This window comes from Astatotilapia calliptera, chromosome 7 (assembly GCF_900246225.1).
Source record: "Astatotilapia calliptera chromosome 7, fAstCal1.2, whole genome shotgun sequence".
In the NCBI taxonomy this organism is placed as follows: Eukaryota; Metazoa; Chordata; class Actinopteri; order Cichliformes; family Cichlidae; genus Astatotilapia; species Astatotilapia calliptera.
In genome coordinates, this window is record NC_039308.1 from 42,066,479 (window position 1) to 42,092,337 (window position 25,859).

At 40.3% G+C, this 25,859-nt stretch overlaps 1 protein-coding gene and 1 non-coding gene across 3 annotated transcripts in view; one reads left to right on the forward strand and one right to left on the reverse strand.

Moving 5' to 3' along the window:
* The window catches only part of lrp5 (low density lipoprotein receptor-related protein 5), a 52,931-nt gene extending 28,338 nt beyond the window's left edge, over nucleotides 1–24,593 (forward strand). Inside the window, exons 8-29 of one of the 2 annotated variants that reach the window (XM_026174839.1) lie at nucleotides 220–308; nucleotides 394–612; nucleotides 976–1,064; nucleotides 1,416–1,587; nucleotides 9,767–9,983; nucleotides 10,087–10,240; nucleotides 11,503–11,638; nucleotides 11,799–12,043; nucleotides 12,760–12,944; nucleotides 13,862–14,010; nucleotides 14,597–14,774; nucleotides 15,182–15,378; nucleotides 15,596–15,801; nucleotides 17,307–17,497; nucleotides 18,332–18,541; nucleotides 18,630–18,755; nucleotides 19,212–19,448; nucleotides 20,791–20,901; nucleotides 21,002–21,241; nucleotides 21,331–21,473; nucleotides 21,553–21,650; nucleotides 21,927–24,593. In XM_026174839.1, the coding sequence (XP_026030624.1) occupies nucleotides 220–308; nucleotides 394–612; nucleotides 976–1,064; nucleotides 1,416–1,587; nucleotides 9,767–9,983; nucleotides 10,087–10,240; nucleotides 11,503–11,638; nucleotides 11,799–12,043; nucleotides 12,760–12,944; nucleotides 13,862–14,010; nucleotides 14,597–14,774; nucleotides 15,182–15,378; nucleotides 15,596–15,801; nucleotides 17,307–17,497; nucleotides 18,332–18,541; nucleotides 18,630–18,755; nucleotides 19,212–19,448; nucleotides 20,791–20,901; nucleotides 21,002–21,241; nucleotides 21,331–21,473; nucleotides 21,553–21,650; nucleotides 21,927–22,248 (3,914 nt within the window). In that variant the 3' untranslated portion in view covers nucleotides 22,249–24,593. Of the gene's footprint in view, nucleotides 1–219; nucleotides 309–393; nucleotides 613–975; nucleotides 1,065–1,415; nucleotides 1,588–7,480; nucleotides 7,504–9,766; nucleotides 9,984–10,086; nucleotides 10,241–11,502; nucleotides 11,639–11,798; nucleotides 12,044–12,759; nucleotides 12,945–13,861; nucleotides 14,011–14,596; nucleotides 14,775–15,181; nucleotides 15,379–15,595; nucleotides 15,802–17,306; nucleotides 17,498–18,331; nucleotides 18,542–18,629; nucleotides 18,756–19,211; nucleotides 19,449–20,790; nucleotides 20,902–21,001; nucleotides 21,242–21,330; nucleotides 21,474–21,552; nucleotides 21,651–21,926 lie in introns of those variants that run through there. The other variant, XM_026174840.1, reaches the window with a different exon arrangement.
* Nucleotides 24,594–25,150: 557 nt separating this feature from the next.
* On the reverse strand, nucleotides 25,151–25,222 carry trnap-ugg (transfer RNA proline (anticodon UGG)). Its single transcript has one exon. It is a non-coding gene; the product is annotated as a tRNA-Pro (tRNA).
* Between the last annotated feature and the right edge of the window lie 637 nt (nucleotides 25,223–25,859).

Consider the following 25,859-nt stretch of genomic DNA (forward strand, 5'->3'; position numbering starts at 1 on the left):
CCCTATGGTTGCATGGGTTTACTTCAGGTACGCCGTTTATTTCAGGTTCAGCTTCCTCACACAGTCCAAAGACATACATGTTAGGTTAATTGAGGATTCTTTATTAGCCGTGGATATGAAGTAGATGGAGTGCTTATAGTATATAGAATACATTGCATTATTTCTATAATGTAATAATAAATTACTAATTACTTATTATTAACTGTCTGTCTTGTTTAGGAGCAGAGCAAGTTCTGTTGCTGGCTCGACGGACGGACCTTAGGAGGATCTCACTGGACCTGCCAGATTTCACAGACATAGTACTGCAGGTAAAAAGACATAGGAAGATTGACTGCTCCTGAATTACCTGAGCTAGGGTTCCTGAGGGTCATTGCTGTTCCTCTAATTATGCAGGTTGATAACATTCGCCATGCCATAGCTATAGATTATGACCCAGTTGAAGGTTATGTCTATTGGACGGATGATGAGGTTCGGGCCATTCGACGATCCAGCATTGATGGGAGTAATGCCACGATGTTGGTTACCACGGAGATCAACCACCCAGATGGCATTGCTGTAGATTGGGTTGCCAGAAACCTGTACTGGACTGACACGGGCACTGATCGGATTGAGGTATATCTGATTTGTTACATTAGAGATTTTATTAGATTTTTCAAAATTCACTATGTAAAACTCTAAGTACAGTTTACTCTTAGGCTGCATGGTTTATATTAAAAAGAATTGAACACAAAAGTCTAACTGGGTCACTTGTAATGCCTGTCTGCATACTTTTGGATCTGTGTGAACCGATTACCAATCAGACTTTTGAAGTTTATGCCTGTGCAATTGACAAGACAGCTTCTGGTGATTATTACTCAAAAAGAAAAGACTATGAAATTTTAAACATATATGCAAACAAACCGTTTGAATAAATCTAAAAAATATGTTGCATTGTCGTGTTACATTTTTACATTGGAATGTTATGTGGTGTTGCAGGTTACCAGGCTAAATGGAACCTCTCGGAAAATTTTGATTTCTGAGAACTTGGAAGAACCCAGAGCCATTGTTCTGGACCCTGTTAATGGGTGAGTACTTCAGTTGGCTCTCCCACCTGAACACAGCTGTCATCCGACATACAAAAGTCGTCTTATCCATATATTAATCCAAATTCATGAGAGTTTATAACATGCAAATCAAAATGCAGTCCCAAGTGTTCCAAGTTGGGAAATATTGATTTTGATGTTGAAAAAAGCATATGGCCTAACAAAGAAAGACAGAAAAAAAATGTTTTATATCATAACATTAGATTTTACAAATAATTGTCTACCGTGAGGAATGTGAAATTTCTTTTGCAAGCTTCAAAAAGAATACCTGCCTAATCTAATATTCTCCTGTCAGTGGAACTAAAATGTTTTTTTGTCTCTTGTTTATTACAGTTACATGTACTGGACTGACTGGGGTGAGCATCCGAAGATTGAGCGAGCCAATCTGGATGGAACAGCCCGGCTGGTCTTGGTCAATAGCTCTCTGGGCTGGCCCAATGGACTGGCTATAGACTATACAGCAGGAAAACTTTACTGGGGAGATGCCAAAACGGATAAGATAGAGGTACGTTCAACAGTTGTCTTTTTCCAGATGAGTGTCAAATGAAAGTAAAATTTCTAGCCTTTACAGAATTTTTGTTCTACTCCTTGTCAGTTTAATTTCAATTCAGTTCAGTTTTTTATATAGTGCCAAATCACGACAACAGTCACCTCAAGGTGCTGTATTTTGTAAGGTAAAGACTCCAACAATACAGAGAAAACCCCAACAATGAAACAAGAAATATAACAGTGTAACAAAGCAGTCCTACATATTTTTTTAATATGCACTTTGAAGAACATATCCAGTTCCAAGATTCCTCATAGTGTCACTGGAGGCATTGCCATCCAGAGTAAGTATCTGGTTGGACTGTCCTGATCAGATCAGAAAAGTGCTTTAACCTCCTAAGACCCGAACTCTTTCACGACATGCATTTTTAATTTCTCTTTGATCTTTGGATATATTGGGGCCCGATGAATGTAAAAACAAAGAATTACCAGATTTTTTTTTAACCTTATTTTTGTTTTTAAGAAAAATAAGAGCCGCATATGAGGATATTTGTTTAAACGTTTGATAGAACAGGAGCAGTATAATGTCCTCGTAAGTGATATCAGGCCCATGTAGAGCAAAATTGAGTATTTTAGTCTAAATAATCCAAAATGTGATGTCCACATATGTGGACGCCAGGTCCTAGAAGGTTAAAGGTTTCACCATTCTTTTACACTTTAACTGTTTTAACTGATTATGGATTGTACCTCAGGCATGTGTGTGTATATGTACTCCTGTTGTGAAAAGATAAAAAGTGTTTCTACACTGTGGAGCAAGAATCAAGTCCCCATAATGCAACCAGCAAATTTTAGTGTGATGACCACAAGAGGGTTGAATAGTAGTTCTGCTTATCAGGAGATTAATATCATAGCATGTAAGCTCCTCTGAAGTGTTGGAAACATAACTGTTAGCGGTTGTAGCAAGCCTACCAAACAGCTGAAAGCCTAACAGCACATAGCCTTTTAGCTTCTAAAAGAGAGAACGACAAAAGGCCTCGGCTAAGTGAAGAACTTCTCTAAGAACACTGGAGGAATGCTCTCACTCCCTCAGGTTCCCTCTCTTTGCTTCTCTTCTTTGCCCCCACCCCCACCCATGCCCCTCCTCTGTCTTAGTGTTTTCAACTCTTTTTGTTGAAGAAATCTGACTCCCCCTTCGCCTCCTTCTTTGTGGAAAAAACCCCTCTGAAGTTACCGCGCTGGCCCCCTCCTTTTGAAACGAGCATGTGTTCATGTGAGAAAGCGTTGACTGATGTGTTGCTTTCTCAGCACACATACATAAAACGGCTGCTTTGTTGTGATTATGCAGATTGACTGTGCGTAGCGCCATTCAGCCACTCTGTTGAGCCATATGGTTACTACTTGTGGATATGTGTGCCTGTGTTTTTTTGTGTGTGTGTGAGTGAATGATGTGGGACTCAGAAAATGGGGAGGTGTATATAGTGGAATTTCCCCTGCTTAAGGCCCTGCGCGTTTTTTTTTTGTTTTTTTTTGAGTAACAAGTCTAGTGTCACTGCTTCATGCTGTATAGAATGAGAGAATGTCAGGGGTGTTACAGCCGGTCAAATAAGGATTGAACACGTCACCAATTTTCTAAGTCGATATATTTGTAAAAGCGCTACTGACATGAAATTCTCAGCAGATGTTGATCGCAATCCATCCAATCCATACATGCAAAGAAATCAAATGATAAATTATGTGTAATGATGAGAAATGACACAGGGAAAAATTATTCAACACACTTAATGAAATTTATTTAAACACCGTACAAAAGGCTTTGTTGGTGATGACAGCTTTAGAACGCCTCCGCACAGCCTAAACAGCCCCACACCATGATGTTCCCACCTCCAAACTTCACTGTTGATGTGGTGGTTTTGGGGTGACGTGCAGTGCCTTTTGACCTTTGACCTCCAAACACGGTGTGTTTTATGGCATCCAAAGAGTTCAGTTTTGGTCTCATCTGACCAAACTTCTCCCAGTATTTCACAGGCTTGTCTAAATGTTGTCTGCAAACTTTAAACATGATGCAACATGCTTTGGATTCTTGGATGGTGAGCGTGCATATAGGCCATGGCTCTTGAGTGCATTACTTATTGTTTTCTCTGAAACAATTGTACTTGCTGATTCCAGGTCATTCTGTAGCTCTCTACAAGTGCTCCTTGGCTCTTGGATAGCTTCTCGTAATTTTTTTCACTGCTCTGTCGGAGAACCTGGTTGTGATCAGTTTGTGGTAAAATGATCTTTCCACTTTCTGATTTTGGCCCCAGCAGTGCTCACTGTAACCTTCAGAAATTCTTGTGTGTCAAGTGCCATCTGTATGTTTTGCAACAATAAGGTTGTATTTCTTGTGTGACACACATGACACATTTTTACAGGCCATTAGTTGGGACTGAACCAGCTGATATTAATTTGCACAAATGGCAGGATTCCTAATTACTGATGGATTTCAGCTGGTGTCATGACTTTCTCTGCTTTTTTGCACCTTTGTTTCTTCGTGTGTTCAATACTTTTCCCTGAGTCATTTTTTCATTATTACAAACAACTTAATTTATGGACATCTATGGTTTGGTTTCTTTGCATGTGTGGATTGGGTTGTAACCAACATCTGGTGAAAAGTAATGTCAATAGCACCTTTAGAAATATATTTACTTAGAAAATTGTTGACATGGTCAGTACTTATTTAACCTGCTGTATATGTGCCAAATCTCTCTGGGCTGGCCAAATGGACTGGCTATAGACTAAGCAACAGGAAAACTTTATAGGGGGAATGCCAAAATGGATAGGATAGATCTATCAGCAGTCTATATATTTCCCGATGAGTGACAAATTAAAGCAAATTTTTAGCCTTTGTGGAATTTCTGTATGCCTCCCATCTGCTGGTGTGCAACAGGTCTAACATGTTGTTGTAGTTGTTTCCCCCCCAGATGTGTGCATAAAGTGTTAGAATAGATAGAGACATGGTACATCACGCTTTCCAGTGAGGGCATCATATTGAACTAGGGCTGCCACAAACGATTATTTTGATAGTCGACTAGTCACCGATTATTTTTGCGATTAGTCGACTAATCAGATCATCATCCATTGGACGTAAAACTACAGCTTATTGCACCAGCAGCATCTGCTCTTATATAACTATCATTAGCTTACAGCTTGAAGTGTTTGTGCTAACTAAAAATAAAGACAAGATGGTAGTTTATTAATTTTTAATGAAATTTGCAGATTGTTTCGGTGAAGTTTAATAAACTCCTTGCTTTCTAAAATATAACAGGACACCGGAGTATATTCTCCAGCATCTCACACTTCTGATAATCAGCTGTCTGCTTGACAGTTTTAGCTGTGCAAAAACTATAACTTTAATCTCAGCCAAACCGATTCACTCAGGAACAAATAAAATACTGAAAAAAGCCAAACAATAACATTTAAGTTATCTAAGTGACTTATATATATGTTTAACCTGAGTAGCGAAAGACGGCGGTGGGTTTGAAAACGATTTGCCGGGAGTCCGGTGTTCTCACGGCTCTAGTTAGCCTTGCCCCCGCCTAGCTAACGAGCTAGTGGGTAACAGACGTCTCCGAAAACGTCGGAGCGCTTTTGAAAATATGTGGTGTCTTGATAAACTGAGCAGATATTTGAGGTTTACACAGCTACATTCTCGCCTGAAAATATGTTAAACGTTTATTTTGTGACCCAGAAAGAATAATAAGAGTAATATTAAAACTAACTAGCTGCCGCCATTATTGACAACTGCGCTGGGCTGCGCTATGAATTCTGGGACACAGCTTCTTCTTCTTCGGGGTTTAACGGCAGCTGGCATCCTTGGACATGCAGTGCTGCCATCTTCTGTTTCAGTCCGTTATTACACTCTTAAATCCTACTACTCATTCCTGCGTCCTTTGTGATCTTACAAAGCTTCAAACGATGCGTCGACGATTTTAATAGTCGACATAATCGTGACTAGTCAACTAATCGTGGCAGCCCTATATTGAACATCTGACTGATAAATATTCTTATGTATTCCTGTCAAAGTCTTTATAATCTGGTTTTCTTATGTGTGTAGTTCAGTGTAGTGGAACTTCTAATAGCTAGATATATGCCAAAAGTTGGAATGAAAAGCTTTGGAATAAGACAGTATACGGATCGTATAAGTAAAGATTATTTTACCAGACTAAAGAAATTAAGGCTTAAAACTAGAGTGAAGTCAAATGTGCTCATCTCTACTATGTTGGGGGAAAAAATCAGATCATACCAATCAGAAAACGTTAGACAATCAGTATTTTATGTGAACGCAATTGCAAATTAATTAATTAATTAATTACGATCAAGTGCGCTCAGGGAAACTAACCAGTCACAGAAGTGCTGATGACACATGTAAGGAAGTCGTTAAAATCACTCTTGCTTTTTCCTTTAGTGCTTCTGTTTTCCTGGCAGTTTTTTTTTTCACATCAGCATCAATGTTGGACCAGACATTTACAGTGAATGCATTGGTAGTTTTTTTTGCCTATGGAAAACACTGCTTGTGTCAAAGCTTTTGTGGTGTGGTTTGTGATTGGTATAAGCTTTGTGGCTTCTTTGGTTTTTTGTGTAGATTCTATTCATCCTGGGTCTGTCTTTATGTTTATCAGAGAAAATCCACGTGTGAGCGTCTGTGAACCATCCGATGCTCTGATGTCTCACTGTGTGCTTGATGAGACCTTGTTACTTTTCCGCTAGCTTTCTTTTGCCCCCTCTTCCCATCCCCCCCGGACGTCCATCAAGAAAAGCGACATTCTCACACCCAAAATGAAAAAGATGAGAAAAAAAATCACATTCCCAGTGCATAATTCTTCCTGAAAAAGTCAGTGGAAAGAAAGAGTGAGTAAGAGAGGACGAGAGAGGAGATAAAGGGAGTCTCTCTGCCATCTTTTCACTGGGATGTCCATGTCTAATTGTTTCACAGTGATAAATGAATAGGTTTTTTTGTGGAGGGGTTAGGAGCCTGCCTTGGATCAGAGGCCCATTAAAGTGAATGTTCTATTTATTTCTGTTTGCTCACCCCCTCGGCCTGTGAATGGATATTTAAATGAGTATTCATTAAACAGATGCCCGTCACAGCAAAACACTCATTCTAATTCTGCTTTTTTCTTGTGTTCGAAATATATATAAAAGCAGGAGCTGAAAGGTAATACTGACGACTAAATTTAATTCAAATTTGTAGCAAGTTTTTCAGTCAATGTATCATATAGTCTGTACTCCTTATTTTCAGTTTGGAGTCTGACAAATGTTGAATTATTGATGTGAAATAAGAATTATTGATGGCTAATCCAATGATGAACAGTAAAATGATCATGTTAGTGTCATCTCAGCCAGAGATTTTTAAACTTGAGCTGAAGGTACACCAAAGGGTACACCTGCACATATATCAGCCCCCAGATGTGTTCATGTGTGATCTGACAACGCATACGTTTTTGACAGCCTCTCTGCTTCGTCTTGATCAAGCACAACCTAGCAATTATTTTGCAAGAATGTCAGTGGTCCTGTAGTAAATACTTTGCTTCCACTGCCTTATTATGCATGTTCGCACAAATCAACACAGTCTTGCTGCCTCCAGTTGAGATGCAACACACTTTTAAACAAAAAAAGTTTCTGTTTAAAGTAGGGCTGCCACGATTAGTCGACTAGTCACGATTATGTCGACTATTAAAATCGTCGACGACTAATTTAATAGTCGACGCATCGTTTGAAGCTTTGTAAGATCACAAAGGACGCAGGAATGAGTAGTAGGATTTAAGAGTGTAATAACGGACTGAAACAGAAGATGGCAGCACTGCATGTACAAGGATGCCAGCTGCCGTTAAACCCCGAAGAAGAAGAAGCTGTGTCCCAGAATTCATAGCGCAGCTGTCAACAATGGCGGCAGCTAGTTAGTTTTAACTTTACTCTTATTATTCTTTCTGGGTCACAAAATAAACGTTTAACATATTTTCAGGCGAGAATGTAGCTGTGTAAACCTCAAATATCTGCTCAGTTTATCAAGACACCACGTATTTTCAAAAGCGCTCCGACGTTTTCGGAGACGTCTGTTACCCACTAGCTCGATAGCTAGGCGGGGGCAAGGCTAACTAGAGCCGTGAGAACACCGGACTCCCGGCAAATCGTTTTCAAACCCACCGCCGTCTTTCGCTACTCAGGTTAAACATGATATATGAGTCACTTAGATAACTTAAAAATGTTATTGTTTGGCTTTCTTTAGTATTTTATTTGTTCCTGAGTAAATCGGTTTGGCTGAGATTAAAGTTATAGTTTTTGCACAGCTAAATAAACTTCAAGCAGACAGCTGATTATCAGAAGTGTGAGATGCTCCAGAATTTACTCCGGTGTCCTGTTATATTTTAGATAGCAAGGAGTTTATTAAACTTCACCGAAACAATCTGCAAATTTCATTAAAAATTAATAAACTATCATCTTGTCTTTATTTTTAGTTAGCACAGACCTTAAACACTTAAAGCTGTAAGCTAATGATAGTTATATAAGAGCAGATGCTGCTGGTGCAATAAGCTGTACGTCCAATGGATGATGATCTGATTAGTCGACTAATCGCAAAAATAATGGGTGACTAATCGACTATCAAAATAATCGTTTGTGGCAGCCCTAGTTTAAAGTGTTTTCTTGTTAGGTGTCTGATGTTACTTTAGCCAATATGTGCAGAAACTGTGCAAGTGCTATCCAAACTGTAAACAGAGAACGTTAACCTTCACAGTAAAATTTTGGTCTGTTGGAATAGAAAGTGCCTCAAGGCGACTTTGTTGTTATTTGACGCTGTATAAAAAACCGAATTAAACTGAAGTTTACTACTTGGGAAAGCGATCAACCAACCTTTCAGGGAATACACTCTTTTTCCTGGCAACCATAGATTGTTTGGGCGTCGCCAACCAGCCTTTAGGCCATGGACTTACTCTAATCTAGCCTGCGTGCTTGTAAGCATCACTGGTCCAGTTAAAGGCATTAGACTGGTGGTTGGTGATCTGCACTGGTGGTTAGTTAGGGGAAATGTGAATTAATAAATCATTCCCAAAGTTTTGTGCAGCTGTATGTTGCAATAATGTACGGTTGTTCCAAAATCCCACAGCATACCTGGACCCCATTTAGAAACCAGTGAACTGTAAACTTTTTGCTTGCTTGTAATTAATTAGAAAGTGCAGTATGTTCCTCTGTTATACTGGATTTTGTTGTGAAAACAAATGCTTAGTGTAAATGGAAGTGTGAACACGGTCATGTACTCCCCAGTACTTAATACTGTGTGGCCTAGGCTGTAGTAAGAAAGTACATACCAGAACAGCAGTTACCTTTCATAAGCTGGCCTTCAGTCTCAACATAGATCATTTTCTTTGTGCTACAACTTGGCATTAACAATAGCCTATTATAATCTCTTCAGTTATATTGAAAACGGTAGATCCCTCCCCAGCTCCAGGCTTTACTCTACTATGCTAAACCGCTTCCCAGCACTCATTTTTAATATATCTGTCCACCATGCTCATAGTTTGCGAAATGTCTACCATGGCACATTAGAGACCTTGTAGTTAACATGTGACCAGACACACATGCACACACACGCTCGCAAACCTTCATGTAGACTGCAAATGACTGTAGTGTGTCTAAAATAAAACCCCGTGTCTATTTCAGTTGAGGCCAGTCCAGTAATAGCACAGGCGGTGAGGAGGAGGGTTGGACACAAGTTCTAATTGCAGCCTTGTCAATTGTAGCTCTCAATTTCTGCTTATAGAAACATACACACACACACACACACACACACACACACACACACACACACGTGACGTGTCACCATATTGTTAGGAGCAGGAAGGGTTTCACATTGCCAGCAGTGTTTTCTTTGGCTGCTACAACATGCGTCAAACTCAAATCCCACTCTTCAAACCTCTTTAACTAATTATTCTGCTTGGCAACACTTTGGTGAATGGTTGATGGTTTTATATGGACCAAATTCTTTAATCTATATCATTTGTGTGTTTTACATTTAGTTAAAACATGGACATAGACTATATTTTCACCTTTAATCTATAAAAAATAACTATAGGTTAGGATGATGACAACTGTAAGGATGGATTAAAGAAGCTGAGCTTTTAATCTGCGCTTTTTTCTGATCATCATTTCTGTTTCTGTTTCAGGTGATCAGTGTGGATGGTAGTAACAGACAGACTCTACTAGAGGACAAGCTGCCTCATATCTTTGGTTTTACTCTATTGGGGGATTATATCTACTGGACTGACTGGCAGAGACGGAGCATTGAGAGGGTCCACAAAACCACAGCTGTACGAGAGATCATTATCGATCAGCTGCCAGATTTAATGGGGCTGAAGGCAACTAAAGTGACAGAGACCTTTGGTGAGTAAGCTTATTTTCCTCTGAGTTCTGTACATGCAGCAACAAAGCGGAACTTAGAAAAAAAAAATCAAATGGCATATAAAAAAATGTTTTTTTCTTTTAGGTACAAATGGATGTGCTGGTGATAATGGTGGATGTAGCCATCTGTGTTTCTGGCGTCAGCAGGCTGTCAGCTGTGCCTGTCCAATGGGGATGGAGCTCCTCTCAGACCTCCAGACCTGTGTGGTGCCCGAAGCCTTCCTGCTCTTCACTAATAGGTCTGTCTGCCTTTCAATCAATAGCATGAAATGCCCTGCTGCTCTTGTTATCTGTAACTGGTGCATATTACAGCCATTCTGTTATTATTATGTCAAAAACAAATGACAAAAAAAACAGGAAAAGCTCACAAACATGAATGGCATAGGGGATTAGCATTCTCCTTACCTGACTGTAGTACTTCAGTTTGGGTTTAGGCTTCAGTCCTGAGAAAGTGTCTGCTATCTCAGACATGATTTAGTCTAGTAGGTGCTTTGACTTTGCTGTGTGTCAATCTGTGTCAGTAATTCTGATTATACAAGCTTATAACAGCTGCATTTTTCATTCTTTTCTGTATTTGAAGGAAGAGATACACGTCAGTTTAAATCAATCCAGCTGTCTACACAATGGATGCAGTTTATTTTAATGCTTCAGATCTGTTTTATTCTGTTTTTATACGTCTAACTTCACTGTGTCTTGGAATGCGAGTGCTTTCAAAATGAGGGTGAACCACACTCAGTAGTGTGCCTGAATGTGCCATCTGAAGGAGGACTAAAGTGGCTACTTCTTGGCAGTCTGTGCAGACCTCATGCTACAGTATTTGGTTTCAAACAAATTCAGCTGATTTTTTTCTTTTTTCCCCTGAAGTGTCATAAGGTTTTTTTGCTGGGGGGGTTCTGAAGATTTGCTGTATTGCAGCCGTCAAATTTCTTTCATCTTTTCCTACACTGTTAAGCACTGTCCAACTGTAACCTCTTACTTTTTATAGTTTTAGTATTAACAAATGGCTCTAACACAGTGAGGCTAGAGCAGCTATCACAACATGCATGCATCAGTGGGGAGGACGTTTCACTGTATCAAATGGTAGTGGACTGTTTGGTGGCCTGAATTAGAGACGGTGAACACAATACTGAGTACTAATTTTTTATGTATCAGGGCACAATAAAAAAATCATCTGGTCCTTACCAGGTTCTATAATTGTCTAAATGCACCCCACATTTATACTCTCGCATTTTATTATCTCGTGTTTTTGTAAATGTCACAAATGTCACAAACCTGAGAAATAGGAGTTTCATACTGTTGTAGTGCACCTTGAACAACAGTAGGACATAAGTTTGAAGTTTTATTTTGTTTCATTCTTTCGTTGTTTGATTTTTAACTTTTGTCACCTTGGACTTGACCTTGGAAGACTTTGACCTCGGGCTTGTTTCACCATCAGCCTTGAAGGTGAGAATGTAACTTGCACGGGAATTTTAGGGATTCTTTTGTGTTGTTTTCTCCTCAGGGACAACATCAGGAGTATTTCTTTAGGTACCAACAGCAATGATGTGGTCATTCCTGTGACAGGAGTTAAAGAGGCCTCTGCTCTTGATGTTTACGTCTATGAAAGAAGAATATATTGGACAGACATACAGGCAAAGGTATGTTTTGCAACAGAAATGTCCTGATGTGTTAGGTTTTTTTTTGCATCAGATTAAGAGAAACTGGGAATTCTTCACTTCTATCAGTTAAAGGAGAATTTGCTCTTTTTCTTTCCTGTTGTCTATCTCTTACTTTGCTCTCCGCTCGTTTTCCTGCCAGACAATCAGCAGAGCCTACATGAATGGCAGCTCTGTAGAACACATTATAGAGTTTGGGCTGGACTACCCAGAAGGCATGGCAGTTGACTGGATGGGTCACAACATTTACTGGGCAGATACAGGCACTAACCGCATTGAAGTGGCCCGGTTGGATGGCCAGTATCGACAGGTTCTGGTCTGTAAGGATCTTGACAATCCTCGATCATTGGACAACCCACGATCACTAGCACTGGACCCAGCCAATGGGTAAGACCATACAGTTTTAAAAATACCTGATATATTGGCCCAGTTCACTGCTGTGGATATAAAAATTCCTCCACTATTTCATAGTACAGGGGCGTTACCAGGTGCCTGTGGCCTATCTATCTATCTATACAATCTGCAGAAAAGTCTGTCATTTGATTTTCTACATTTTATTAATGAATATGTGTGTGAGACGAATGTATGTCATCAAACAAATGGACAGTCAAATAAAACAACATTTGCATCCCACTGCCTTCTCCTCAGTTACCTTCAGTTTGTGAGGGATGGTGCTGTTAAACCTGTTTATTAACAAACCTTGCATTATTACATTGTATGCAGATAACCCCAAAACATACTGATGTGCCTGTGTGAGTCTTTCTGTTTGATTGTTAAGTACGTGTGTCAGCATGCCAAGTTGCTACACACTTGGTGATGGCTTCATGCTGTCATGGGCCAGACCTTTCAACACACTTGCCTGGAGCCAGCTGATGTCATTCCATGATCAAATATTGATAACAGGAAAAACAAAGTTGTCTTCTTAAAGTCGAAGCGTGTTCCCTGTTTGGATTAGATTAGCCAGTTAGATAAATAATGTACCCAAAAAACAAAAAGAAACAGATTTTAATAAAACCACCAAAAGCTTTTACATCCTTTTACGTTCAGATGTGATTACCTTGGTCATGTGTATCACAAGGCATAAGAGTTCTTTCTGTCTGCAGCTACATGTACTGGACAGAGTGGGGAGGTCGGCCACGCATAGCCAGAGCCTACATGGATGGCAGCACCATCACAACCTTGGTGGATAAAGTGGGCCGTGCCAATGGACTGACCATTGACTATGTAGACCATCGTCTCTACTGGACTGACCTAGACACATGCATGATTGAAAGCACCAACATGCAAGGTTTGAAAACACACACCAAGAACTTACCATGGTAATGATTCACGGGAAAGAGGACTTAAACTTTCAATAGTCAGCAAAAATACACTGTAGCAGCAATGAGGCAAGCAAAGTCCAAAAACCAGTCCATAAAGTTAGATAGACGATCTAGTAGGAACACGAGTACAACAAAAGAAACTGTTGAGGGTGGGGCAGACCAGGGGGAAACTAGCAAAGTAGCACAGTTGCCAAGAAAATGCCTTGTTTAAATATCAGTGTTACCTAAGGCCTTTTTATGTGTAGTTTGCATGTTTGCACTGTGCCTGTGTGGGTTTCGTCCTAAACACTTGGCAGTGCTTCACTAGAAAACTTGCAAAGACAGAAGGCGAAAGTGGCAGAACTGTGGAGTGACCAGGAATTAAGAAAATGACCATATTTTCCAATACTTGTTGAATGGGTCAACTCATCAATTTGTTTTCCTCCTCATATTCAGAATTGTATTTTTAGAGCCTGCTGGACACAACTTTACAATTGTTTATGTGTTAGTAATTTTAAAAGCAAAAGATTAATCACTAGCTTTTTCTAGACAATTTTTTTTGGTTGGCAGCCACTGAATTCCAGTGGCTGCTACAGACTTTGTGGGATATTGCACAGAGTAAAATGCTTTTGTATATGCAGAGAAAGTTTCACTTCATCTTCAGGGCCAGTGGAGAGTGTAATACCAATATACAGATACATACATACAATTATATGTATGTAATTCCCTTAGGCACATTGCAAACTAAAGAATTTGTCTTATAGTCTGTTAGTTTTTTCCTGTCTAATCCATAAGGCTGCTTGGTAAATTTACACAAGAAATTCTTACAGCAAAAAGAAAAAAGTATTGATTTTAGGGCTTTTATGAGTTTTCCTGTGTTGTCCCAATTCAATATCTTCTGCAGGCCTTCAGAGAGAGATCATAGTAGATGACCTCCCTCATCCCTTTGGTCTCACACAGTACCGCGATTTTATCTATTGGACTGATTTTAACCTGCGTAGCATTGAACGTGCAGACAAACGCAGCGGATACAACCGTACTGTGGTGCTGCAGGTATGAAACCACTTTAATTATCTAAACAATGTGTTCATTTTTTACATTAATATAACAATTTATTATATAACCAAGACAACACAAACAGACAAGAACCAAACAACTGGAATGAAAAGAAACTAAACAACACTCTGACCCATTTATTCAAAGCCACAGTTTACATCAAACTAAGCCAGTCCACTTTCCACATCCACAAGCCTTCTCAAATAACCTCATGTTTAGAGCTGTTCTATTATATTCTATTCTGTTCTATTCCATGGTTGTACTTTAAAATCTTCTCACTAGATACTTTCTATTTCTTTTAAATATTTTCCCACATTATACCAAGTTTCAATCATATGTTTAACAACTGGATTGCTAATTTGTGCTCAGTTGTTTTGTTTTTTTTCCAAATGACCTGCATATACTTGGACACGGCTCATTTTAAGACCATAACATTTTTTTTGTATTCCTAATAAGGAAATGTAATCTCATTTTTACTGTTGTGCATTTAACTAGTGTATTTGTTTTTTGGCACTGCTAACTTGTTGTTGGTCCTTTCATATTCCATCTGAAACTGCTGAGCTTTAACACACTGTTTCCTCAGGGCCAGCTTGAGCTGATGCTAGACATCCTGGTCTTCCACTCTTCTCGCCAGGATGGCACTAATGAGTGCACACACAACAACGGCAACTGTGCCCACCTCTGCCTGGCCACTCCTGCTGGTGCCCAGTGCCGGTGTGCCTCCCACTACACCTTGAACCCAGATGGACGAAACTGTAGCTGTAAGTACAGCTGATGGGAATCACACATATACACAAGTAAGAGAGAGTGCAGGCTAGTGGCTTGAACAGAGTGTCAATGAAAAATATGATCATTAAAATAGTTGCTGGTGTTATACGACTATGCGTCTACAGTTAGGACAAATGGAACCGAAATGACTGAAAGTAAAACGATAAACCTCGGCCGCTTCTTTCTCAACAGCCAACAGAAAGACTGTGAAAGCCAACATACTTTAGTTGTTTCCCATGAGTGTAGCTCCTCTAGTGTGTGTGTGTGTGCGTGAGTGTGAGAAAACTTTGGCTTTCTTTTGCCAGAGAGAACATGGAGTCTTTTCACCAGGCACACCCTTTCTCTACATTTGTTCACCCTGTTAATCCCACACCCCTCTCTGTTGTTTCTCTGTCTGCAGCTCCTTCAAGTTTCCTGCTCTTCAGTCAAAAGGCTAGTATCAGCAGAATGGTTTTAGGAGAGCAGAGTCCCGACATCATCCTTCCTATCCATGTAATGAGAAATGTTCGAGCTGTCAGCTATGACCCGGTGGAACGACTGGTTTACTGGCTCGATGGGCGACAGAATATACGCAGAGCCAGAGATGATGGGGCCATGGTACATCCACATCACCCTCTTAAAACACATACTCACAGCATTTGACACCATTGGCTGTTTTTGTGGAAAAAAGGATAAATAAACATTGACTTAGAAATTAGAATAGAATCATGATTAAGACCTTTTTATTATATTATTTTCATGCTTCATGTGACTCAAAGTGAATGTCAGAACAGGTCAAATGTTGACCTTATGACCTTACTGTGTTTGTTTTCAGTCGTCAATGATAGTGAGCAGCACTGCTCAACCAGTGGACAACCAGCTTCATGACCTGAGCCTGGATGCCTATAGTCGGAACATCTACTGGACCTGTGAGACAACCAACACCATCAACGTCAAGAGGATGGATGGTCACACTGTGGGCGTGGTCATCAAGGATGACACAGACAAGCCAAGGGCCATTGTGGTCAATGCTGAGAAAGGGTAAGCTCATTTTTGTGACAGTGACTCTACTAAGCTCAGTTGGAAAGATTGATGGTTCTAGCTGGCAGAGGTTAAACCATTACTTAAAAGCCATCACTTGACAGTTATCTTAACTAATTATAAGCTAATCTCCAATATTGTTTTTATCTCATAAGTGATTGAAAGAGTGGTTGTAAAGGAGCTAACTAATCATCTGTAGAGAAAGAGTTTATTTGAAGAGCTTCCGTCAGGTTTCAGAGCTCATCACAGTACATCTGTGCTTGTCCTGCTATAAACCTCAGGGCAGCGTTCAGTACTGTTGACCATAATAATTTATTACAGTGAGTAGAGCATGCTGTGGGTGTCAACGGTCCTTCAGTGGTTTTAATCATATCTATGTAATAGACTCCACCATGTAAATGGAGTAAGTAAGTAAGTAAAATGTATTTATGTAGCGCTTTTCACAGATGAAAATCACAAAGTGCTTCATAATACAATGAATGAAAGTCCTGAGAGATGAGAGTCCTCTTAACACACACGTTAATTATGGAGTCCTACAGGCTTCCACGCTAGGACCATTTCCATTATAGACAGTACACCTCTCTGCATTTAATCATCAGTTACAGAGGAAAATGGTGACTCAAAAATGCTCATTTTCATGCCATTTCTGTTGGCAGGCTATTTCAAACATGCTGTTTATAAGCAAATTTTAAGAAAAAGTTCTGTAAAGTCAATTCAGAGTTTTATCATGCAAATTGCTGATTTGGGGCATTTTCAGTCTCGTTTTTAAAAGACCAGGAGACCATGATTATTGTTCTTCCCGAACTACATTCACAAATCAGCCAAGGAAAGTCCACCAGTCATAATTTTGGTTATATAATGTAATATAATATTTGGTTCCTCTTTGGGCTTTGACTTGCATGTGACATTTGTTGCATACTCCTTTTCCAATTAAGGAGATTTTCTAAATTGAGAGCTGTAGTTTTTTGGTTGAACAGGAGAAAATTGCTCTTGCATTTGTAACTCCGCGGTTCTGTTTACCAGCTTAGATAAATCACCTCTTTCTCACCTCCTGGCTATACAAAATGCCATGGGCAGAATTCTGCCACTTTTTACTAAGTCCACTCTTACATTTCCTTCCAACACAATGCTGCTCGCAGTCTTCAGTTGCAAGCTCAGAATCAATTGGCTTTTCCTCGTATGACAATGAAGAGTGAGGGAATAGAGCCTTTCAGTCTTTAGCACTTTGGAAGTTGGACGAGTTTCCAACTCCAAGTTTATTTAGCTTCCTCTGTACACTGCTTAAATTCATTTTAACTGTTTTAAATGATCAGTTTTCTTTTATTCTATTTTATTCTGTTTAACCTTGTTTTTATATCAGTATTAACTATTTTTATTACAATTTATTGTGATTATCCCTATTTTTTTTTATTTTGCTATATAGTGCTTTGAGACTTCAGGTCCGTCAAAGGTGCTTTATTAATAAACTTGAGTTGTACCCTGCTGACACATGTCCACTTCTACAGGTACATGTATTTCACCACAGTGCAGGAGCGCTCAGCTAAGATTGAAGGTGCCAGTTTGGATGGGACAGAGAGGGAGTCTTTGTTCACCACTGGTCTCATCAGACCAGTAGCTCTGGCACTCGACAATAAGCTGGGAAAACTATTCTGGGTTGATGCTGACCTTAAACGCATTGAGAGCAGTGACCTGACAGGTGAGTCACCATAAAAAGAAGTAATTTATATGAAAGAAATGTTTTCATACACATTTGGATAAAACAAAGAACAGTGCCAGAATATGACTCAAATATTGCCTCACAGTAAATATTGAAAATAAAATAGAAATATGAACAAATATGAAACAAGGAGAGATCATTTGGAAGTAGTGAACAAGATTTATTGAGATAGAGAAATTCATGTATTTGGCAATTAGACCCAGATGACCCATCATGGCAAAACAAAATCCCAGTGATGATCAGATTTAGGACAGGGCCCCTTGGAGTGTAGACGCTGGTGGTGGTGAAGATGAAGACTGAGGCTTGGATAGTGCGCTGGCTGAGGTGTCTGAGGTGCAGATGGGGATGCACGAAAAGTCAGAAAGGGAGAATGAGGGAGAGCACAGATTTAAACCATGCGCCATTGGCTCACACAAGGCGGGCGAGTAGAGTAATGTTGTCAGTATTGTGATTGACGGCGTGGGAATGCAGTAGTTGTGTTTACAACAGAAAAGCAGATGAACACCCAGGAAAGCAGGCAGATGAATGATTACAGATGTTCCTTATTGAACTTATGCATAGGCTTCATTTACATTGCTCAAATATATCACATAAGTGGTTATTACTCCAAGCTTACTGTTCCCATCCCTGAGGTTGTCCACCAGAGACACTGACACATTTAGTTTGGTGGCAATGAGTTGTCGTTAATCAATATTTTTATTTAGAGAAGTGAGGAAAAAACAACGTAGGGTTGTTGGATTTTACAAACTCTCAATTATCATCACCAGGAAAAACTATTTTCTTGTTCTTATTATATCATTGCATCTATCCCAGGAGCAAATCGCATTGTCCTACAGGACTCAAACATTCTCCAGCCTATGGGGCTGACAGTGCTGGGTGACCATCTGTACTGGATTGACCGTCAGCAGCAGATGATTGAAAGGGTGGACAAACTTACTGGAGATGGGCGCACACGCATACAGGGACGGATATCATACCTTACCTCCATCCACGCTGTGGAAGAGATCGACCCACAGGAGTTTGGTACAGATCTTTCCCACAGAACTATTAGCTATATTAGTGTGGCTTTATGGTTTGGCCTTTGTATCAATGGCTGTTTTTCTTTCTACAGCGTCCCACCCATGTTCTCGTGACAATGGGGGCTGTTCTCACATCTGCATTGCTAAGGGTGATGGAACACCTCGCTGCTCCTGTCCCATGCACCTGGTGTTGCTGCAGGACCTGCTGCACTGTGGAGGTGAGCAACACAGTAACAGCACTCAGGTGCCTTTTCATTTCTGGGTGGAGAATTCAGAGAAGCAGACATGTCCGACCTGCATATCTGATTGAGTTTCAGAAGTACAAGGACATTCAAGGCTTTTTCTTCTACAACTCCAGTTCAAGAACTCTTTGTGTTTTAGTTATACTGTTGCACAACAGATTAATACAGGCAGCAGAGAGGAAGCAATGCTGGTTGTAATTACTCTAACAGTGACAGAGGTTATTTATAGGAATGTTTAAATGTCTAATGACACACTGTACATACACTGTATATACATTTGCATGCATGTTCACTCCTGTTGTTTAGGTTTTGTCCCTCTTAGTCTGAAGGGTCTAATCTAAAGTTCAGTGCTTCTCCCTTCCACAGATAATTGTGACTTGTCTCTCTGCTTCATTCTCTTCCTTATATGTTGTCTTCTCTGTTTTTTCTCAGAGCCGCCTACCTGCTCAACAGAGCAATTCACCTGCTCCACAGGGGAGATTGATTGCATTCCTATGGCCTGGCGTTGCGACGGCTTTCCAGAATGTGAAGATGGCAGTGATGAAGACAACTGTCCCATCTGTTCTACATACCAGTTCCGATGTGACAAAGGAGGCTGCATTGATGCTCAAAGACGCTGCAATGGTGAATTGGACTGTGCTGATCACTCTGATGAGCAGGACTGTGAAAGTAGGTTTACACGCTCAACTCAGGCACAGATGTTTGCAGCATTATGCATGGAAGTTTTGTGACTGATAAATTAGGTTTTACTTTCAGTGTTCTTTAGGATGCTTGATATTTCTACTAAACAAATAATAGCCTGAGTTTACCTATGAGTCATAGCACCAAATCAAAACAGCAGTTGCCTCGAAGCACTTTCTATTGTAAGATAAACCCTTACAGTTATGAAATGTATAAATACTCTTTATACGAAGTTTCTAAGTCATTTTTTCCTCATTAGGACCAGAATTGTCGTGGGGTTAAAAAATCATCCTCTCTACGTCCTCTAAAGCTCTATCAGTGTATATAGTTATAATGTTAAAGAACCCATAGGACTGTACTGACCAAATAGTGCACTTCTTTCTAAAAAGTTTCTGCTTTTCAAAAACTGTTTTATAAAAACGTCCTTTTTGATAGAGTATATAGTTAGGGCTGGATCTTGTGACCTTACCTCCCTCTGCTGTCTTCTCTTTAACCTCACCCCCAACTGTTCACATCAGTTGGCTCTCCATGTGTGAGCCTGGTTGAGCTGGAGGTTTCTTCCTGTTAAGAGTTTTTCCTTACCATTCTTGCCAAGTGCGTGCTTGGAGCATTATTGGCTCCTCTTAATGCAGATTGTGTTTAAATTAAACTACAGGGAGAATAGAAGACTATTGCATTTACAGCCACAGAAGCCTGACCAACAAAAACAGCCAGTTACTAAAGTGACTCCTTGTAGTCTTGCATTGTTGTGTTTGGTCTAATGAGTAGCGCCAGCACCAAACAGCCATTTTTCACATTTTCATACAGGCTCACAACTGCCGCTTAAAGATGTCTGCGGTTTTTTAAACTGCTGAAATTTCAGTTGCATAGATAAAAACAATAAGTCAGCGACACTGTTCGTGTCTGTCTTGGAGCTCTCAGTGTGTTTATTTTCATCGATCTGATCATTCATAGAATATATAAAGAGCATCTTCCCTGGGTCTCCTTAGTCACAAAACCAACCCACCTACTTTTTGAAACGTCACCCTTCTTTTGTTGATTCTCCACTGCTATGGCTGGATTTGTCTGTTTGCAACAGAAATATTTGCAGAGGTTCCACGTATGTGTTCTGCTATCTTGTCCACCTCATATTTGTGTTGCATTCAGTAACAGTTCCCCCCATGCTCGGTCTAAACAAAGAAAATTTCCAATCACTGGCATATAATTTTCCATCGTTCTTCTTCCTGTTGCGTATAAAATGTACATAAATGCGACAGCTTTTGGTTTTATTGTTTTTTTAAACAAAAAAATGCCATTGAAACATCTTGCTACGTTTCCTCTTCTACTCCAGCTATCTGCCCTCCCAACCAGTTCCGCTGTGGTGACAATCAATGTATCACAAAGAAACAACAGTGTGACAATTACTCCGACTGTCCTGATGGATCAGATGAGCTCGCCTGCGGTAAAAACACTGAGATATTCAAACTGCAGAAACATGGCTGTATATTCTCTGGTAAACTTCCCGTCTTACACTGTATTCTTTTTTTCTTGTCCATGTTCAGAGCATGTGTCACCTCCCTCCAGTGGCATCCCTAGCACTGGGCCCAACACTATCGGCCCAGTTATTGCCATCATCCTGCTCGTCTTCATCATCGGGGGAGCTTATTTTGTCTGCCAGCGTGTGGTGTGTCGACGATACAAAGGCCCCAGTGGGACTTTTCCTCATGAGTACATCAGCGGGACACCCCATGTACCTCTCAACTTCATCACTCCCAGCGGTTCTCAGCATGGTACCTATCAAGGTAAGCTGGAGCACACAGCAGCAGTGCTATGGTTACACTGCTACTTATCAGCACAGGTGTTAATAATACCTGTAAACTATTGTGTGCAGGTATCTCCTGTGGGAAGTCCATGATGAGTTCTGTCAGTCTGATGGGCAGCAGCAGCAGTGGAGCTCCTCTTTATGATAGAAATCATGTGACTGGAGCTTCATCCAGCAGCTCTTCATCTACAAAGGGAGCCTTCTATCCTCAGGTACACACACACACACAGTGCACAGGCTGTTTATGGTTTACTTTCCGGTTTACTTACAGATTTTTGTTCTGTTTTGTAGATCCTGAATCCTCCTCCCTCTCCAGCCACTGACCGCTCTCTCTACAACACAGAGATCTTCTACTCTTCCAACAGTCCATCTACCACCAGATCATATAGGTCATACAGTCTTATCATTGCCTATCTCCAAGCACACACATGCCAGAGATGCAAGTGTCTGTCATGTGTGTGTTTACCAGACACTTGCAAACTTTATGACACTGTAATTATTTTACTGGGCTTTGGACTTCCTCCTCAGCAGGAGACGTTCACATCTCCTGCTGTTGATTTTGCGATCTTTTTTTTTTTTTACTTTTTTCGGTTATTATGATGTAAACAAAGATTAATTGTATGTAAACTGCAATGAAAACTAAGTTTGTGTCATCTCTCCTTCAGACCCTATAACCCGGTCCGTGGCACCGTCCCACCTACCACTCCCTGCAGTACCGATGTTTGCGACAGCGACTACACTCCCCACCACCCGCCGGCTGGGCTGGGGCTGTCAGTGGGTCGCTGGAAGGGCTCTGGCCATGGCAGCCAAACCAAACACAAGTACTACATGGACCTCAACTCAGACTCTGACCCATACCCTCCACCCCCCACGCCCCGATCCCAGTACATGTCAGCTGAGGAAAGCTGCCCTCCATCCCCTTCTACAGAGCGTTCCTACTTCCACCTATGTCCCCCTCCTCCCTCTCCCTGCACTGACTCTTCATGACCCTCAACAGCCTGGGACCCCTGTGAGAAAGAAAGGGATGAAGTCAGCTAGCTACGAGAGCTTCATATCAGCTGATTAGGCTGATATGCCTTATTGGTCCTTTTATCATTCCAGTCATCCAGGAGTTCTCAGGGTGGCCATTGTCTAATCTTCCAAATGCCCTGCTTGAACATTCACTCTCATGGAACAGGTTGAAGGTTCAAGGCTGTCCCTGCCATGCCTCAGGGCATTCCCTCTTTAACTTTCATTCCATGGAATGAAGAAACCTTCCTGTGCTGGGCCGGTTTTGGGTTTCCATCAGTCCAAAAAGGATCCTGATTTCTCATGCTACTTCCTCTTCAGCATGCAGTGACCTCACCAATTGAGTGTGAAAACCACAGATCCAGTGCATCCAAAAGACCACCACCTCATCTCCCCCAATCTTCACAGATCTGTCTTGTCCTTCCTCACAGCATCTGTGTCAGCAGGACTGTATATACTGTAGTGTTAAAAATCACATGAACAAAACAAAAAAAACAAACAACAAATAATGGAAATGTTTTTCATACTTTATTCATAGTGGGTGATCCCCAGCTTGACAGAAAACAAAGGACAGTGGAGTGAGTGAGTGTGTGAATGAAGGATGAATGAATATACAGGAGCATACAGGCATGTGAAGGCTTGCTAGGTGAATTGGAAAAATCTGATGACTGATTTATAATATGTACACTAAAAAGTGACAGAGTGGATGATCACAGAGGTCAAGTCTGCTTCTTTTCCCACATTGTGTTCCTCCATTCCAAACTTTCAATCCTCCATAGCTGAGCCCTGTGCCTTGTGAAGAAGTAGAGCCTTCTCCAGTCAACAAAGCGACTGCTAACAGTCTCTTCATTGAGTAAAGTCACCGCCTGCCTGCAAACACCAGACGAATGCCAACATGTAAAGCTATTGTAAATATGTGTAATGAAGTCAGTGATTGAGTTATGAGAAATTAATGCTTTTTGGTGTAACTAAGAACCTCTTCCATCACTTTTTCTGTATTCTCATCATCCTGTTTACCAAAAATATGTTTGCTGCTATTGTGTACATACGATATCAGTTACTATCATTACACAGAAAGGCCAAAATTGCCACTCTTATACTGACAGTAGATCGTGAAGCTACTTTACAGTTAATAGCAAATTATTCTTATAGCCATGTTTGTTCTTTGTACTTTGTATGTAGATCATTATGTATGTCTCTGTGTCAGTTGAAATGTTTGGTTTGAAGGAGTTATTTTTGGAAGGAGGTTAAAAGGTTGAAAACCTCCATGCTTCAGATGACTCTTCCCTGATCTCCCCACAAAGTCTTTTGCGGGTTTTCGTACAATGAACTCATCACTGCATAACCTGAGCTTGAAGGATGGTTTAGATGCTGTGAGTCTAACACACACAGTTTGAAGCATCCTGAGTAATCCCGAGCACCTCGAGGCAACTGTTGCTTTAATATGGAACTGTATAAATAAAATGTAATTAAATTGGATTAAATTAAACCAAAGGTAGCAGTTGCCTCAGGTTAGACAAACTTTCTGGCCTCTGAGCTTTGCCACATTTTGTAAGATAATAACTACTGGAGAGATTTTGAAGAAGTTGTCTATTAGTAGTCCACTGAGGATGAAATCTCGAGACTTTGCTGACCCATTAATCTTTGCTCGTTACATACAAGAAATTGATGTCGTAGTAACAGCTGGTGATCATGCTCCTAAAAGAATGAACAATTTTAAACTTACGAATGACCTGTTTTAATTTGGTTGTGTCCTGCTTCAAAGAAAGAATTTTCTCCAACGATATTTCATGTTGATCCAGGGGGCACAACTTTATTCACTCCCTATAGGAATATTTGGCACTGTTACCGTAAAGACTATAGATTGGCACGAGAATTGACCATTTTCAAGTTCAAAGACAGATAGTGGGTCAGAAAAGTGCTTCTTTTAGCAGTCATCAAGGTGAAAGTGTTCTTTGTTGCCCCTTTGTGCCTGGAAGAAGTTCACCTGTGTTAGATGAGTTAGAGGGAAGTGCAGTTTGGCAGCACTTTGTAAAGGTCAGGAATTGCATGGTCTTGGAGTAAGCTTTGTTCCTGTTGCCTGATTAAATTATCTCCAGTCAGGTGACATTACAGCTAAAATAGATTTCCAGCTTAGGTAGCTGAAGTTGGGTGCTTTTTTAGCAGCACAACACATTTATGTTGAGGGCTATAGGCCCTGCCTCAAACCACTGTGTCAGTAAAACCCTGTACTTGTTGTCTCTGCTAAGAATGCTTTGCGTAATTTACCCTTGTGACATTTTTTGTATCAAAAGCATTTTTATATAATAAAGGTTTTATTTTAAGGAAAGTTTTGTCTGAGGTTATTCAGTTCACTTCAGTTCAATTTTATTTATATAATCTACAACAGTCGCAGTTGCTTTATATGAGGTGAAGACCCTTCAGTTTTGGAGAGCATCCCAGCATTCAGATGCAGAAGGTGGGAAACAAGATCTTCTGTACAACAGGAAGGCAATGTGGCAGAACCAGAATCAGGGAGGGGAAACCATCTAAGGTTTGGTTAATGGAAAATACAAAACAGAAGCACACAGAAACTACATACAGTACAACAAATGCAAAGCCCATGTGGGCTTTTTTACCTCTGCATATCCTTTAAAGCTCTTTGGAGGTAGATACAGTCAGAGGAACCAGAACACTGTGTCTCTCTGAGCTGCTGAGGAGTTCAGCTATAACAAGGCAACCACTAAATCACATACGGTCACAATGCTTTAAAAGAAATCATGGAAAGAAATGTATAACTTGCTCTAACATGTAGATGTTAGAAAAGAAAAATCATGCAGTAATTGCTTCCAGTCACTGCTTTTCTGAAGAAACAAGGAAATGTACAAATAAAAAGAAAAGAGGGCTCGTCCGGGATTTGAACCCGGGACCTCTCGCACCCAAAGCGAGAATCATACCCCTAGACCAACGAGCCTCCGATTGTAGGGCCTGACCAGACGTATTCATAAGGCTGTTCGGCCTCGTGTGGCGAGTGCGACACCTATTGGTAGATATAGTAAATGAACTCGGTCCTTGGAGCTGTGTATGTTTTTATCTCTGCTCATTGATTTGTCCATCTAAACGTATTTAAATATTTTATATCACGCGAGGAACAAATGTTACATATAACTTGATATAATCTCTAAAATCATTTCTCAATTGCATCAGACATTTTCACGGCATACCATCATCCATCAATAATCTATCTATAATCTATAATATGTAGACCTTGTGCTATATGTGAACATCAGGGTCCATGTGTTTTGTTGGACTGTGAACAACAGTCACCTAAAAGGAGAGAAAACGCTTTTCAAAACCTTTGCTGGAGATTACTTACTACAGAAAAAAATACAAATATCCAATTTATTCATTTTATTAACCTTTTCTGTTTCCTATAAACACCTTAATAACATTAACAATTGATCACGTTTAGTCGTCTTTACAAAATGCTCTGCTGCCCCCATGTGGGTAAAAGCAGAGCAAAACGAGTGCTGCTCCAAAGCCTTTATTAGTGACTTTTAAAGGGGTCAAATGAATCAATCTTAACAAGTATTTGATCCACTGCAAACACA